This window comes from Chiloscyllium plagiosum, chromosome 3 (genome assembly GCF_004010195.1).
Source record: "Chiloscyllium plagiosum isolate BGI_BamShark_2017 chromosome 3, ASM401019v2, whole genome shotgun sequence".
Classification (NCBI taxonomy): Eukaryota; Metazoa; Chordata; class Chondrichthyes; order Orectolobiformes; family Hemiscylliidae; genus Chiloscyllium; species Chiloscyllium plagiosum.
Window position 1 is genome coordinate 136,089,460 of NC_057712.1, and position 16,409 is coordinate 136,105,868.

Consider the following 16,409-nt stretch of genomic DNA (forward strand, 5'->3'; position numbering starts at 1 on the left):
AGACTTCCTGAGATTCTTGTAGAGAGAGGAGGAAAACTTCTTCAAGGCAGGTATCCTTGCAAGAGGATTCGCAGTAGGGTTAAAATCAACGAGGTAAAAACAATGACTGCAGATGCTGGAAACCAGAATCTGGATTAGTGGTGCTGGAAGAGCACAGCAGTTCAGGCAGCATCCGAGGAGCTTCTGGATTCGTGGTTGTTGACAACCCCTTTCATCACTTTGCTGATGATCGAGAGTAGACTGAATGGGTGGTAATGACCAGGTTGCATTTGTCCTACATTGTGTATACAAGACAAACCTGTGCAATCTTCTGCTTATTGTGTAGATACCAGTGTTGTAGCTGTACTGGAACAGCTTGGTTAGGGATGCAGCTAATTCTGGCACTCAAGTTTTCAGTACTGTTGTTGGAATGTCCCCTAGACTTTTCTGAATCCAATGCCATTTACTGACAACACATAGAATGAATCAAATTCGTTGAAGACTGGCATCCATGATAATGGGGACTTCAGGGAGGTAGCAAGTACATATGTACATAGCCTATATTCACACTTGTATAACATTGCAAGTCAACTATGCACACCACATATCCTGGGGACATTTTTCAACATTGTCTAAGGCAGATTTCCAGTGCTCCAAGCCTATACAATGAAGCATTTGTAAACATTTGGGCAAGTACCTGGTGGGACTCCGAGCAGGCGACCAGACATGTCTGAAATGCTGAGCTTCTTCTTCAGGATGGGCACAATCTTCTCATCAAAGTACTCCATTGCCATGGAAGAGATGTCCCTTAGCTCCTGCAGAACCTCGTGGGCTCTCTGAGGTGACCGGGTGGAGTTTACATACCTCAGAACCCGATAAATCTCATCGATTACCTGTATAACAGATAACAACAAAGTAGGCATAAGGGTAATAGCAAACAGCAAGGAAGTGAACAACAGAGAGACTGTCAAGGCCATCAAAGACTCCAGGACAGGGTTCAATATGGAACTTTCCTCTGCACTATCCCCATCAAACATTCCCAGGACTCTATGACAGGTACAGCACAGGGTCACTTACAGAACTCCCAGGGAAAGTACAATATGGATTAGTGACAAGAGTCAAATTCCTTCTATACTGTCCCATCAAACATTTCCAGAGGACATAGAGAACATTACATTATAAATAAAGATCCATCTATAAAGTTCCGATCAAACACTTGCATGACAGTTACAGCACAAGATTAGATTCAGAGTAAAGCTGTCTCTATACTGCGTTAAAAACCACAACACCAGGTTATAGTCCAACAGGTTTATTTGGAAGCACTAGCTTTCGGAGCGATGCTCCTTCATCAGGTGGTTGTGACAGCTAGTGCTTCCAAGTAAACCTGTTGGACTATAACCTGGTGTTGTGTGATTTTTAACTTTGTATACACCAGTCCAACACCAGCATCTCCAAATCATCTCTATGCTGCCACATCAAAAACTCCCAGGACAGGAACAGAGTTAGACATAGAATAAAGCTTCCTCTACTCTTTGAAACAAAAATGTCAACAGAAAGTAAAGCTCTCTCTACAGTTCAAAAGCGAAAGTAAAGACTCCTTGCCACTGTCCCCAAATCTCTTACTAACCCCCCCCCCCCCCCCCCCCCACCCCAAGCACAGGAACAGTATGGGACTACACACAGTAAATATGCCTCTACTCTTTTAAACTGAAAGCAAGTCTCCCTTGACATTGTCCCCATCAAAAACTTCCATGACAAGGGTAGCACAGAGTTAGAAACAGATTAAAAACTTTGTCTACTCTTTTAAACTAGAAGCAAATGGAAAGTAAAGTTACCTCGACGCAGCCCAATCAAACATCCCTGGGACAGGGACAATCAGTGTTAGGTACACAGATTAAAGCTCTCGTTACTGTTTTAAACAGAAAGTAAATAAATACTCTACAGTATGGAAACAGACTCTTCGGCCTAACAAGTCCACACCGACCCTCTGAACAGAAATCCACCCAGACCCATTCCCCTTCCTTATATTTACCCCTGACTAATGCACCTAACACAATGGGCAATTTAGTATGGCCAATTTACCTGGCTTGCACATCTTTGGATTGTGAGAGGAAACCGGAGCACCCGGAGAAAACCCATGCAGACACGAGGAGAATGTGCAAACTCACACAAACAGTCGCCTGAGGCTGGAACCGAACCCAGGTCCCTGGCGCTGTGAGGCAGCAGTGCTAATCACTGAGCCACCATACCGCTCTCACTGTCCCTCAGTACTGTCTCCATCAAAGACTCCCTGCTTAGGGACAATATGGAACAGCTCTCTCTCCACTTTTAAACTGAAATTAAAGCTTCCTTTACTCATTTAAACTTGAAGTAAACTGGAAGTAAAGCTCCCTTGACACTGTTCCCAAGTACAGCACTGTTGGATATAGAGTAAAGATGCATCTACACAGTCCTAACAAACAGTCCCAAGACAGGCACAGCATGGGTTTAGATACAGTATAGAGCTCTCTCTATACTGCTACATCTAAAAGTCTCAAGGGCAGGTACTGCACAAGGTTACATAGAGATGTTTTGACTGCATTATGACATGAATATAGTCAAGTGTACATCATAACAGTGGCCACATTCAGATATATGATATTGGTTGTAAAAGCCTTTAAATGATCCTGAGGCTGTGCAAGGTGCCATAAGTGTAATTTTTTTTCCATCCGTCCTGAATTTTTAACCACCAAAAACACAAAATTCTCAGTGCACTACACAGTGCTGGATTCCAAAACCACCCAGATCAGAAAGTTATCTCAATCACCTACTTCCCAGAAATCTCCGCAGACCCACCTTGCCAGGGATGAAGCAGCAGAGATTGGTGTCCACATATTTCATGAAGGTCATGTTGAGCAGGGACAGTCTGGTCTCCACTGCTGCCAGGATATCTGCATGACGTGCCAGTGAATGATTCCTACGCTCCGACTCCCGCCTGTAAGAACAGAGAATTAACCCTTACCGTGCAGTGTTTTCCTAAGTTCCAATGCAGTGGGGAGCCCAGATTCTCAGCATTCTTAATCATTACAGTCTGCTTTTCACCCACTTTGCTGTGATAAAGGTTCTCCCAACTATTTTCCCTCTAGCTGTTGAGCTCTAGCTCACCTACCAAAACAAAGATTTAGCCACGCCATTGGCAACCTTGGTGTTGCATTTGACCTTGACATAATGTCCACTACATCATTGTGTTAAATTAAAAACATTTATTCGTGGAACGTGGGTATTGATGGCTGGGATCATATTCATTGCCCATTCCTAATTGCTCTTGAGAGGTGGTGGTGAACTGCCGCCTTGAACTGTTGCAGGTCTCAGGGTATATACACCCATGAGTGTTTCCGGATTTTGACCAAGTGACACTGAAAGAATAGCAATATATTTCCAAATCTGGATGGTGTGGGGTTGGGTGGAGAAACTCCAGATGGTACCTGTGTATTTGCTGCTTTTATTCTTCTGGATGGTAGATGTTATGGGTTTAGGAGGTACTGTCAAAACAGCTTTGATGAGTTACTGCAGTACATCTTATAAATGATATACACTGTTGCCATTGAATGATGGTGGTAAAGGGAGGGAATATTGAAGGTAATGGATGGGGTATCAATTAGATGCTGCTTTGTCCTGCATGGAATTATGCATCTTGAATGGGAGTTACACTCATTCAAGCAAGTGGGGACTATTCAATTACACTAAATTATGTCTTGCGAACAGTCAGGAGAAGAGTTACTCACTGTAAAATTGCCAGTCTTGGAGCTGCTCTTGTTGCCACAGTATTTATATGGCTGGTCTAGTTAAGCTCCTGGTCAACAGTAACCCCATAAGGCCATAAGACATAGGAGTGGAAGTAAGGCTATTCAACCCATCGAGTCCACTCCACCATTCAATCATGGCTGATGGGCATTTCAACTCCACTTACCCGCATTCTCCCCGTAGCCCTTAATTCCTTGTGACATCAAGAATTTATCAATCTCTGCCTTGAAGACATTTCGCGTCCTGGCCTCCACTGCACTCTGTGGCAATAAATTCCACAGGCCCACCACTCTCTGGTTGAAGAAATGTCTCCGCATTTCTGTTCTGAATTTACCCCCTCTAATTCTAAGGCTGTGTCCACGGGTCCTAGTCTCCTCGCCTAATGGAAACAATTTCCTAGCGTCCACCCTTTCCAAGCCATGTATGTTGATAGTGGAGGATTCAGTAGTGGTAATGCCATTGAATGTCAAGGGATGTCAGTTAGTTTCTCTTTTTCTCTATTGTCTAGCATGACTGTTACTTGCCACTTCCATCCCAAGTCTGGATCTTGCCTGGGCTGCTTCATCACCTGAGAATGATGGTGTACATTGTGCAATGTTCACTGTGTGGGGAAGAGTCAGTGGCATAATGTCATTGGACTGGTAATCCAAAGAGTCCCAGCCCAACATTCTCAGGACATTGGTTAGGCCCCACCATAGAAGATGGTGAATTTGAATTCAACAAATGCTGAAATGAGAAAAGGTTAGCCTCCTGGCAACCATGAAACTATTGACAACAGCTATAAAAACTCAGCTGGTTCAATAATGTCATAGAGATGTACAGCATGGAAACAGACCCTTTGGTCCAACCCGTCCATGCCGACCAGATATCCCAACCCAATCTAGTCCCATCTGCCAGCACCTGGCCCATATCCCTCCAAACCCTTCCTATTCATATACCCATCCAAATGTGTCTTAAATGTTGCAATTGTACCAGCCTCCACCACATCCTCTGGCAGCTCATTCCATACACGTACCACCCTCTGCGTGAAAAGGTTGCCCCTTAGGTCTCTTTTATATCTTTCCCCTCTCACCCTAAACCTATGCCCTCTAGTTCTGGACTCATCGACCCCAGGGAAAAGACTTTGTCTATTTTTCCTTTCCATGTCCTTCATGTCCTTTAGGGAAGAGATCTGCTATCCTTATCTGGTATAGCCTAAATGTAACTCTAGACACAAAATGTTTGTTTGAGTCTTAATTGCCTTCTGAAAAGGCCTGAAAATGCCACTTAGATCCATCATACTATTATAAAGTCTAAACAAAGAATTAAATAAGGATGGACCACTTGGCATTGACCTAGGCACAGGAAATAATATGGACCAAGACAGTCCTGTCAACACTACAAAGTCCACCTTACTAAACTCCAGGATCTCTCTGCAGGAATTCCTCAGGGTCATGTCCTGGACCCAACTATTTTTGGCTGCTTCATCAATGATCTTCCCCCAGATAGAAGGTCAGAATCAGGAATGTTCACGGAGGACTTCACAATGTACATCACCATTCCCAGCTTTTCAGATACTGATGCAATCCATGTCCAAATGCAACAGGTTTGGGCTGTTGAGGCAAATGACATTTGCATCACACAAGTGTCAGGCAAAGATCAACTCCAAAGATAATCTAAATATTGGCTCTCGATATTTGATGCATTACCTTTGCTGAATCCTCCATGATCAACATACTGGTGGTTACAGGTAAATGCTTTGTTGAACACCTCCACGCTATCTGTAAAAATAACCCTAATTTTTCAGCTGCCTGCCACTTCAACAAGCCATGGTGCTCCCATTCCAACCATTTGTACAATGCTCCAGCAAAGCTCAAATCAAACTGGAAGAACAATACCTCACCTTCTACCTAGGTACCCCAGAGCCTTCAGGAGTCAACACTGAGTTTAACAGTTTCAGAGTGTGAATATCAAGTTTCATGTTCATTACCTACTCTCAGGTTCTGTTCTGTACTGATTGCTCCCAGCGCAGTGAACCCATTCTCAACTACTCACAGTTCCAGTTATCACTTATTTAGTATTTACCTCTTCCCCAGTTTACGATCAGCATTTCTGTTGTCTGCTTTCCTTACCTTTCACTCTCTCTGGCCACCATCTCAATATATGTGTTAGACGCATTCCTCCCACCTCTCTAAGCCAGCCCAGACCCCTGTCATCAGCATACCATCTTTTCAGTTCTGACAAAGCATTTACCTGTAACCACAAACATGTTGACTCTGTTTCTCCCTACAGATGCTCCCAGATCTGCTGAATTTCTCCTGCACTTTATTTTTGCTCCTGGGAGCTACCACTAAACAGAAATGGAACTGGACTAGTCCTACAAATACTGTAGGTCACAAGTCCCAGACACCACCATTACCATTGTATTGGACAGGACAGATAAAGTGGTATAAATATGGGAAGGAATTGGTCCTGCATTCTCAACATTAATTGCAAACGCAATGAAATCTCGTGGTATCAGATCAACAAGGGGCAAGGGAACCTCTGACTGATTACCAACTTTCCCTCTCTAACTTGTTGAACAATACTTGGAGGAAGTACTGTGCATATCGAGGGCACAGAATGTATTCTGAGTGGCCTGGTAACGTTGACTGAGCTTGCCACAGCTGCAAGAGAGAGTCTGTGGTGGGTAGTAAGAGAAAGAACAAGGGGGGGGGGAAATAATTTATTTTACACTGTCTTCACCAATCTGCCTGTTGCAGATATGTCTACACATGAGTTAATAGTAGGTGAGACCACCGCACAGTCCTTACGGGCATCCATGGGGACTATAGCAAAATTGTATTCAATCACAAGCTGTAACTGTTTGGCCCAATATATGCCTCCACTCCACCATTACCAACAGGGCAGCTGGTCAATCCTAATTCAATGAGTACAGGAGAGTATGTCAGAAACAGCACCATGAGGTGTCAACCTAGTGAAGCTATAAATCAGGACTCCCTGCATGCAGAACAGTGGAATCAGCATGCAAAAAATAGGGCAAAGTGACTCTCAATAACAGGTCAGAAATCTGTGGTCCTATCATTTCCAGACATGAATGGTGGTGGATAATTAAATAACTAACAGATAGAGGCTCCTCACATATCCCTACCCTCAACTATGGGGGAGTAACACATCTGTGTGAAAGACAAGACATAAGCACTTGCAGCAACAATCTTCAGCCAAAAGCACTGAAGTGGATGATCAATCTTAGCCCCCTCTGGATGCCCCCAGTTTCAGTCAGTCAATTTGATTCACTCCATGTGATATCAAGAAATAGCTGAAGTCATGGATACTGCAACACTCCTACAAAACTAGTGAACACTTGAACTCCAGAACCAGCCGCATTCCTAGCTAAGCTGTTCCAGTACAGCTGGCATTAACCTGACAATGTGGAAAATTTCTTAGGCATGTGCACAAAAAGCAGGACAAATTCAACAAGTCATTTACTGCCCATCAGCTTGTTTGATCGTCAGCAAAGTAATAGAATTGAATTGATTGTCACGTGTACAGAGGCACAGTGAAAAGCTTTGTCTTGTAAGCAATGCAGGCAGATCACCTGGTTAAATAGCGTAGATAAGTAAATAATAGGTAAACAGCGGCAAAAACCAAAACACAGGTATAGGTGAATACTCAGAGTTTGAGAGTCCATTCAGTATTCTAACAACAGTAGGGTAGAAACTGTTACGGAACCAGCTAGTGCACGTGTTCAGACTTCTGTACCTTCTCCCTGATGGTAGAGGTTGTAGAAAAACATTGCCAGGGTGGGATAATTCCTGAGAATGCTGGTGACCTTTCCTGGACAACGGGCCTGGTAGATGATTCTATAGATGGGAGGTTGGCCTTTGTGATTGTCTGGACCGAGTTCACCACTCTCTGTAACTGTCTCTGATCTTGACTAGTACAATTGCCATACCAGGTAGTGATACAGCTGAAAATGTGTTGCTGGAAAAGCACAGCCGGTCAGGCAGCATCCAGGGAACAGGAAAATCGACGTTTCGGGCATAAGCCCTTCTTCAGGAATGAGGAAAGTGTGTCCAGCAGGCTAAGATAAAAGGTAGGGAGGAGGGACTTGGGGGAGGGGCGTCGGAAATGCGATAGGTGGAAAGAGGTCAAGGTGAGGGTGATAGGTCAGACTGGGGTGGGGGCGGAGAGGTCAGGAAGAAGATTGCAGGTTAGGATGCTGCCTGACATGCTGCGCTTTTCCAGCAACACATTTTCAGCTCTGATCTCCAGCATCTGCAGATCTCACTTTCTCCAGGTAGTGATACATCCTGACAGAATGCTCTTGATGGCACACCTATAAAAATTGGCAAGGGTATTCGCCATCATGCCAAATTTTTCTCAGCTGCCTGAGGAAGAAGAGACATTGTTGGACCTTTGTTACCAGTGGGTCCACATGAAGAGTCCAAGAAAGCTTGTTGTTGATGACCACTCCCAGGAGCTTGATATTCTCCACTCGTCCATTTCTGTGCTGTTAATGTGTAGGGGGCATGAGTAACATCCCGCTGAAAGTCAATAATGAGTTCCTTGATCTTGCTGGCATTGAGAGCTAGGTTATTCTCAGTGCACCGTGTTTCCAAGTCTTCCACCTCCCGTCTGTAGTCTGTTTCATCGCCTTCTGAGATTCGACCGACTGTAGTGGTGTCATCAGTGAACTTGTAAATGGCATTAGTCTAGTATTTGGTGATGCAGTCATGGGTATACAGTGTGTACAGTAGGGGGCTGAGTACACAACCCTGGGCGGCTCCAGTGGTGAATGTTACGCAAGGATGAAATATTGTCCCCAGTCTTCACTGATTGTGGCCTGTGGGTCAGGAAACTGAGGATCCAGTCGCAGAGAGTGGGGCTTAGTCCGAGATTACTATATTTTGTAATCGGTCTCGAGAGGATGATAGTGAAGAAAGCTGAACTGTAGTCAATGAGTAGGATTCTTACACAGCTGTTTTTGGTGTCGAGATGTTCTAGGGAGGAGCGAAGGGCAAGTGATATGGCATCTGACGTAGGTCTGTTGGTCCAATAGACAAATTGGAGTCGGTCAAAAGGATCACCAACAGCATTATCAAGTGGCAATTACTCAGCAACACCCTAGTCACTGATGCTCAGTTTGGGTTCCTTCAAGGTGAATTGGCTTCTGATTTCCATTCAGCCTTTGACACTACAGAGCAACCTCGATTATCTGAAGGACATGGGTGGGGAGGATTTTGTTCAGATAATTAAATATTTGGATAATTGATTGTTTGGATAACACGGTTTGCACAAGCATTGGGACCTTGAGTTCCTGTTTGGATAATCTGAAATTTGGATAATCAATGTTCAGATACCCGAGGTTGTTCTGTTTATGGTTAAAAGAGCTAAACTCCAGTGACTGCCCTTGACATCAAGGAACCTGAGCAAAACTGGAATCATGGGCAACAGAGGGAAAACTCTCCACAGGGTGCAGTCATATTTGGCACAATGGAAGATTGGTGTGATTGTTGGAGGCCATTTATCTCAGCCCCCAGATATCTCTGCAGGAGCTCCTCCAAATTCTTCCTACCTCTACTTCATTCTCTCCCCTTAGTCCAGGCACTTCCCACCTACATCTGGGACACCAACCACACCCTCCACCTCTTCGGAAACTTCCAGTTCCCCAGCCCTATACACATCTATTCCCACAAGGACAGCCTACAAGACTTCGGTTTCTTCCTCGGAGAAAGTGAGGACTGCAGATGCTGGAGAAGAAGGGTTCATGCCCAAAACGTCAATTCTCTGCTCCTTGGATGCTGCCTGACCTGCTGCGCTTTTCCAGCAACACATTTTCAGTTCAGTTTCTTCCTCTCCAACAGGCCCATCCAGTTCCCCTCCACCAATACTTTCCTCTGCCTTGCTGAATTAGTCCTCACCCATAACTTTTTCTTCAACTCTTCCCATTTTCTCCAAATCCAGGGGGTGGCCATGGGCACGCACAGGGGCCCTAGCTATGCCTGCCTCTTTGTAGGCTACATCGAACAGTCCCTGTTCAGTCCATACACAGAGCTGAAAATGTGTTGCTGGAAAAGCGCAGCAGGTCAGGCAGCATCCAAGGAACAGGAGAATCGACGTTTCGGGCATAAACCCTTCCTGAAGCCCATTCCTGAAGAAGGGCTCTGATCTCCAGCATCTGCAGTCCTCACTTTCTCCAGTCCATACACAGGCATTGTTCTCCAACTCTTCCACTTTTACATCGATGACTGCGTTAGTGCTGCATCCTGCACCCAGTCTGAACTGGAGCAGTTCATCAACTTTGGCAACAATTTCCACCCTGCCCTTACATTTACTTGGTCTATCTCAGACAACCCCCTCTCCTTTCTTGACATCTCCATTTCCATCTCCGGTGAGTTTATGAACTGACATTTACTACAAACCCACAGACTCCTATAACTACCTGGACGACACCTCCTCCTACCTCATATCTGGCAAAACCTCCATCCCATTTTCCAGATTTCTCAGTCTCATCTGCTCGGACGAGGAGGCATTCTACTCCCAAGCATCCCAGATGTCCACCTATTTTAAACAATGTGCTTACCCCCCCCCGTTATCCAGACCGCCCTCCATGTTCCATGCTCCATAGTTCTAAACCCTGCCCCATCCAAACATAATGAAGACAGGGACCCCTTGTCCTCACTTTCCACCCCACCAGATAATATCCAATATTATCATCCTCAAACACTTTTGCCAACTTCCATGAGACCCTACCATCCAGATCTCCTTCCCCTCTCCACCTTCCACAAGGACCATTACCTTTACCACTCCTTGGTTCGCTTCACCCTTCTAACCAACACCCCTCTTCTCCATCCCCTTCACTCCCCCGAACTCCCTGGTATCTTCTCCTGCAACCATAAAACATGCAAAACCTGTTGGCCCACCACCTCAGAACTCAACATTGAGTTCTCCAATTTCAAATAACCTTTCCACCCATTCCCCAGCTGCCTTTCCAGCCCCACCTCCTCCCTTCCATTCCACCGACCAAACCCCCCTTCCAGCTACCATCGACCTACTAAATTGCACCTCCTACCTGTGTTTACCTATCACCACCTCGCCACTTTGCTCCTCTCCCCACCCATAACCCTTCCCTCCCCGCCATATCTGCAACCCCATGATGCAGATGCTTTGGATAGTTTGGGCTACAAAACTAAGTAGTGGTTTTAATTTTCTTACGATTTTGCTGTTGATAAAGCCAAACAAAATTTTAATTATTCCAACTCTTTCACAAAGCACAGAGAGTGGCAATATGCTTTGTGTTGAGAAATGCTGGAAATGCTGTTATGGTTCAGCCTCGAATATTATATTTGACACAAGGCAGCTTGATACACATGACACCAGTGGGACTAGACAGTTCTGGCTGGGAATTTCAGACACCAAAGACGCTTTCAAAACTAGATCTATTTTCCACTGCCATCTCTTGATTACTAATGCTTTTTTAACTTAGTTTGGATCTTTTTCATCAAGAAAGTTTTACATTATTAAACAGTCATTGAAAAGTCAGTCAGACCTGTATTCAGGGATGGTCAGAGTCATCAGCAACAACTTTTCCTCACTTAGTAATTTTAACCTAGCAAAGTGATCCAAGACTCTTCAAAAGCTTCATCAGACACAGTCTAATGCCAAGCTACATGATGTAATACTCAGGCATGCCATGACCCTGGCTTTAAGGAGTGTTGTTAGGAAGAGGGTAGTAAGATGGAGGAATTTTAGCAAGGTGATTTCAAGGCTGAGGACTCAATTACTTAAGTCATGGCTGTCAATGATTGAGTGACTTTAATTGGAGATTCACAAGAGGCTAGAACTGGAGGAGTGTGGAAATCTCAGGCTTGTAGGACTGGAAGAGGTTACAGAAGTAGACTCATTGATATTTACACAGAAAGGTCATTTGGCCAGTTAGCTCCACACTGGCTCAAAATCTGATTACACAATTCACTTTTTCTGGCATTTGGCCTGCAGCTCTGGATGCTATGGTGACACAAATAAATTTCTAAATATTTAGCTATTATGAGAATTTATGACTCTTCACCCACTTCCAAGTTGAAAAATTCTCAACTCTCCTCTAAGTCTCTACCTCATCTTAAAATTATGCCCTCTGGATATTGAATCCTCTACAAATGAAGAATATGCCTGCTTCTCCACCTCAATCTTACATCCTCTATTGGATCTCCTGTCAAACTTTGCTGGGAGGGGGCACCCCAGCCCGTCCATTCTTTCATCATGGTTCAGACTTTCTAGCCCAGGAAGCATCATCTCCTCAGCACTCTCTCCAGTGCAATCCTTCCCATAATGTGGTGTGGCCAGAGTTACTCCAGTTGTGGCTTGACCAGCATCTTCTACTATTCCAACATAACTGTCCTGTACCTGCTTTCTATGCCTTAGTTAATAAAGACAAGTATCCCTTGTGACTTCTTGACCACAGTCTACCTTCTATAGCTTACAGCGGCCTATTATTCAGTGTCATCCTTTGCCTTATTAGTACCCCCAAGTGCACTATCTCACACTTTTGTGGGCTGATTTCCATTTACCACTGCTCTGCCTAGCTAACGAGTCTGATATCCTCATGCAACTTATCCTTCTCCCCATTTACCATCCTGTTCAGTAGACGGGGCGGCATGGTGACTCAGTGGTTACCACTGCTGCCGCACAGCGCCAAGATCCCAGGTTCGATTCCAGCCTCAGGCGACTGTCTGTGTGGAGTTTGCACATTCTCCCAGTGTCTGCGTGGGTTTCCCCCGGCTGCTCCGGTTTCCTCCCACAATCCAAAGATGTGCAGGTCAGGTGAATTGGCCATGCTAAATTGCCCATAGTGCTCGGTGCATTAGTCAGAGGGAAATGGATCTGGGTGGGTTACTCATTGGAGGGTCGGTGTGGACTGGTTGGGCAGAAGGGCCTGTTGCCAAACTATAGGGAATCTAATAAAAAAATAAAAATAAGAAAAGGAAGAGTTCATGAAATATTTTGTGTTCATCTAGGGCATATATGTATATTCAGCATACTATTTAAAGAAAAGTGGTAAGGAAAAGCCAGGAAACTTTTCAGCAGTGAGTCTGACATCGGTGGTGGGCAGGTTCATTAGATCATAAGATGGAGGTGTGGAAGTAAGGCCATTTAGCCCATCAAGTCCACTCCGCCATTCAATCATGGCTGATGGGCATTTCAGTGCCACTTACCTGAACTCTCCCCGTAGCCCTTAATTCCTTGTGAGATTAAGAATTTATCAACCTCTGCCATGAAGACATTTAACATCCCGGCCTCCACTGCACTCCGTGGCAATGAATCCGACAGGACCACCACTCTCTGGCTGAAGAAATGTCTCCTCATTTCAGTTTTGAATTGACCCCCTCTAATTCTAAGGCTGTGCCCACGGGTCCTAGTATCCCCGCCTGACGGAAACAAATCCCCAGCGTCCTTTCTAAGCCATGCATTATCCTGTAAGTTTCTATTAGCTCTCTCCTCAACTTTCTAAATTCTAATGAATATAATCCCAGGATCCTCAGCCATTCATCATATGTTAGGCCTGCCATTCCAAGGATCATCTGTGTGAATCTCCACTGGACATGCTCCAGTGCCAGTATGTTCTTCCTGAGGTGTGGAGTCCAAAACTGGACACAGTATTCTTAACGGGACCTAACCAGCACTTTATAAAGTCTCAGTAGCACATCGCTGTTTTCACATTCCAACCTTGAGATAAATGACAACATTACATTTGCTTTCTTAACCACGGACTCAACCTGCAAGTCAACCTTAGAAAATACTGGACTAGCACTCCCAAATCCCTTTGTACTTTGGCTTTATGAATTTTCTCACCATTTAGAAAATAATCCATGCCTGTATTTTTTTTCCCAAAGTGCAAGACCTCATACTTGCTCACATTGAGTTTCATCAGCCATTTCTTGAACCACTCTAATAAACTATCTAAATCTTTCTGCAGCCTCCCCACCTCCTCAGAACTACTTGCCTGTCCGCCTAACTTCGTATCATCAGCTAACTTCACCAGAATGCCTCTAGTCCCTTCATCCAGATCATTAATAGATAAAGTGAACTGCTGCAGCCTCAACACTGAACCCTGTGGGACACCACTTGTCACTAGCTGCCATTCCAAACAGGAACCTTTCATCCCAACTTTCTGCCTTCTGTCAGACAGCCAATCCTCAATCCATACCAATAGCTCACCTCGAACACCATGGGCCCTCACCTTACTCAGCAGCCTCCCGTGAGGCACTTTATCTAAGGCCTTTTGGAAGTCTAGGTAGATATCATCCACTGGGTTTCCCTGGTCTAACCTATTGGATACCTCTTCAAAGAACTCTAACAGGCTTGTCAGGCACAACCTCCCATTACTACATACATGCTAACTTGTTTTAATGCGACCCTGCACTTCCAAGAATTTAGAAATCTCATTCTTAACGATGGATTCTAGAATTTTACCTACAACAGAAGTTAGGCTAATCGGCCTATAGTTTTCCATCTTTTGTCTTGATCCTTTCTTGAACAAAGGGGTTACAACTGCGATTTTCCAATCATCTGGGACTTTCCCTGACTCCAGTGATTTTTGAAAGATTACAACCAACGCCTCTGCTATTTCTTCAGTCACCTCCCTCAGGACACTAGGATGTAGCTCATCGGGGTCAGGAGATTAATCAAGCTTTAGACCTTTTAGCTTTTCTAGCACTTTCTCTTTTGTAATGGCTACCATACTCAACTCTGCCCCTTGACTCTCCTTAATTGTTGGGATATTACTCATGCCTTCCACCTGTGAAGACTGACACAAAGTATTTATTAAGTTCTTCAGTTATTTCCTTATCTCCCATCACTAGTCTTCTTGCATCAATTTGGAGCAGCCCAATTTCTACTTTTGCCTCTCATTTGTTTCTTAAGTATTGAAAGAAACTTTTGCTATCATTTCTAATATTACTGGCTAGCTTACCTTCATATTTGATCCTCTTCTTCCTTATTTCTCTCTGAGGTTGTTGGAGGGAATCTTGAGGGACAGGATTTACATGTATTTGGAAAGGCAAGGTCTGATAAGGGATAGTCATGAGAAAGCCTATAGCCTTAAAACTTGTCTTTTAACATTTAGGCTAAAATGTAATGCTGAATTATAGAACACATTTGCTGTGCTAGAAAATAGACAGACAGGAAAGCTCAGAAAAAGTTGGGGGGAGCACAAAGAATGCAGAAGATAGGGACATCTGTGCTCACCAAGTGAAAACAGGATGCCCTCAGGCAATTAAGAACATTTGCCTTAACATCAGTGAATCTGTGTGAACAGGATACCAAGTGATAACATTCACGGCTGTTCCCTTATGAAATTAATGACAGTATTTGATTTTGACCCTGAAGCGAAACTTGGTACTATCAAAAGTCTTGTAATTGACGGTCAGATCCTGTCGATTGCAGTGGAATCTTATTACCCCTTGCAAGCCGGACAGGCACAGAGAAAAAGACCTTTGCTGTTACAAGACCCTGACTTGAGAGTTCAAAAGGACACTAGAGAGAGAGGCCATTTTCAGTGCTGAGACTGTTGAAGCCAGTAGAAAATTAACTCTTACTGCTTACCTGCTATGGATTGGATTTAATTGCATTTTGGGACTTTATGATGATATTGAGTAGCCATTACCGGTTATTAAATACAAACTCTGTAAAAGGTAATATTGATGAAGCTTTTCTGCAGACCACTCTACAGACCTTACAGACTGCCCCACTGTCAACTCTAACTAATCAGATCTTACGTCTTATTTGAATTTGAATCACAACCCTGAAAAGAGAGCATGTTTAATTCAAAGACTAATGAATTGGTTTAAATGCAACCTTACAGTAACATCTCAGCCTCAGGTACAGAATGATTTAGTGCTTAAAAAGCAGGAGTCTGGTCCTAGCTTGGAGATTATTCTAGGCCTAACATTGAAGAGATTTTGGCACAATGTGTCAGGAAACCATTTTATGGTCAAAAGTTTGCCCTCCTTGCTAAGAAACCATTTTGTAAAACAATTGTATCTGTCAAGTCCATCAGGAAGTGGTCAGCACGTAGTGTCCTTGAGACCCTTCGGGAAAAGGAGAGGGCGGATCCTATCGAGCGGTTCCCTGAGCAGACTGTCAAAGCCATTTGGCAGAATGCCTCATCGCCAGAACTTTCCAACAAGCACCAAGACATGGCTTGGCTGGTGGTGAGAAGGGCTCTGCCTGTGAGATCCTTTATGTATGCCCGGACTCTCAGCCACACCACACGCTGCCCTCAAAGCGGCTGTGGGGGGTACGAGACTGTCACACACCTCCTTCTGGAATGTGCCTATGCAGAAGAAGTCTGGACAGGAATGCAGTGGTGTTTGCCGAGGTTCATCCCGAGCAGCGCCGTGACGCAGGACTCCATGCTCTACGGTCTGTTCCCCGGGACGCACACCGAGACGAACATCAACTGTGCCTGGAGGATCATCAACTCGGTGAAGGACGCTCTCTGGGTGGTCCGAAACCTGTTGATCTTCCAGCTGAAGGAGTTGACCCCGACTGAGTGTTGCAGACTGGCTCATTCCGAGGTCCAGGACTACGTGTTGAGGGATGCGCTGAAGCTTGGGGCAGCTGCTGCCAAGGCACGGTGAATTTAATGTCGGGGTGGAATGTGTTGT

At 44.6% G+C, this 16,409-nt stretch overlaps 1 protein-coding gene across 1 annotated transcript in view; it reads right to left on the reverse strand.

Moving 5' to 3' along the window:
* The window catches only part of fbxo28 (F-box protein 28), a 39,051-nt gene that overhangs the window by 8,705 nt on the left and 13,937 nt on the right, over positions 1-16,409 (reverse strand). Inside the window, exons 3-4 of the mRNA XM_043687397.1 lie at positions 2,815-2,953; positions 677-872 (exon numbers count right to left, since the gene is read on the reverse strand). Coding sequence (XP_043543332.1) covers positions 677-872; positions 2,815-2,953 — 335 coding nt within the window. The remainder of the gene's footprint in view (positions 1-676; positions 873-2,814; positions 2,954-16,409) is intronic.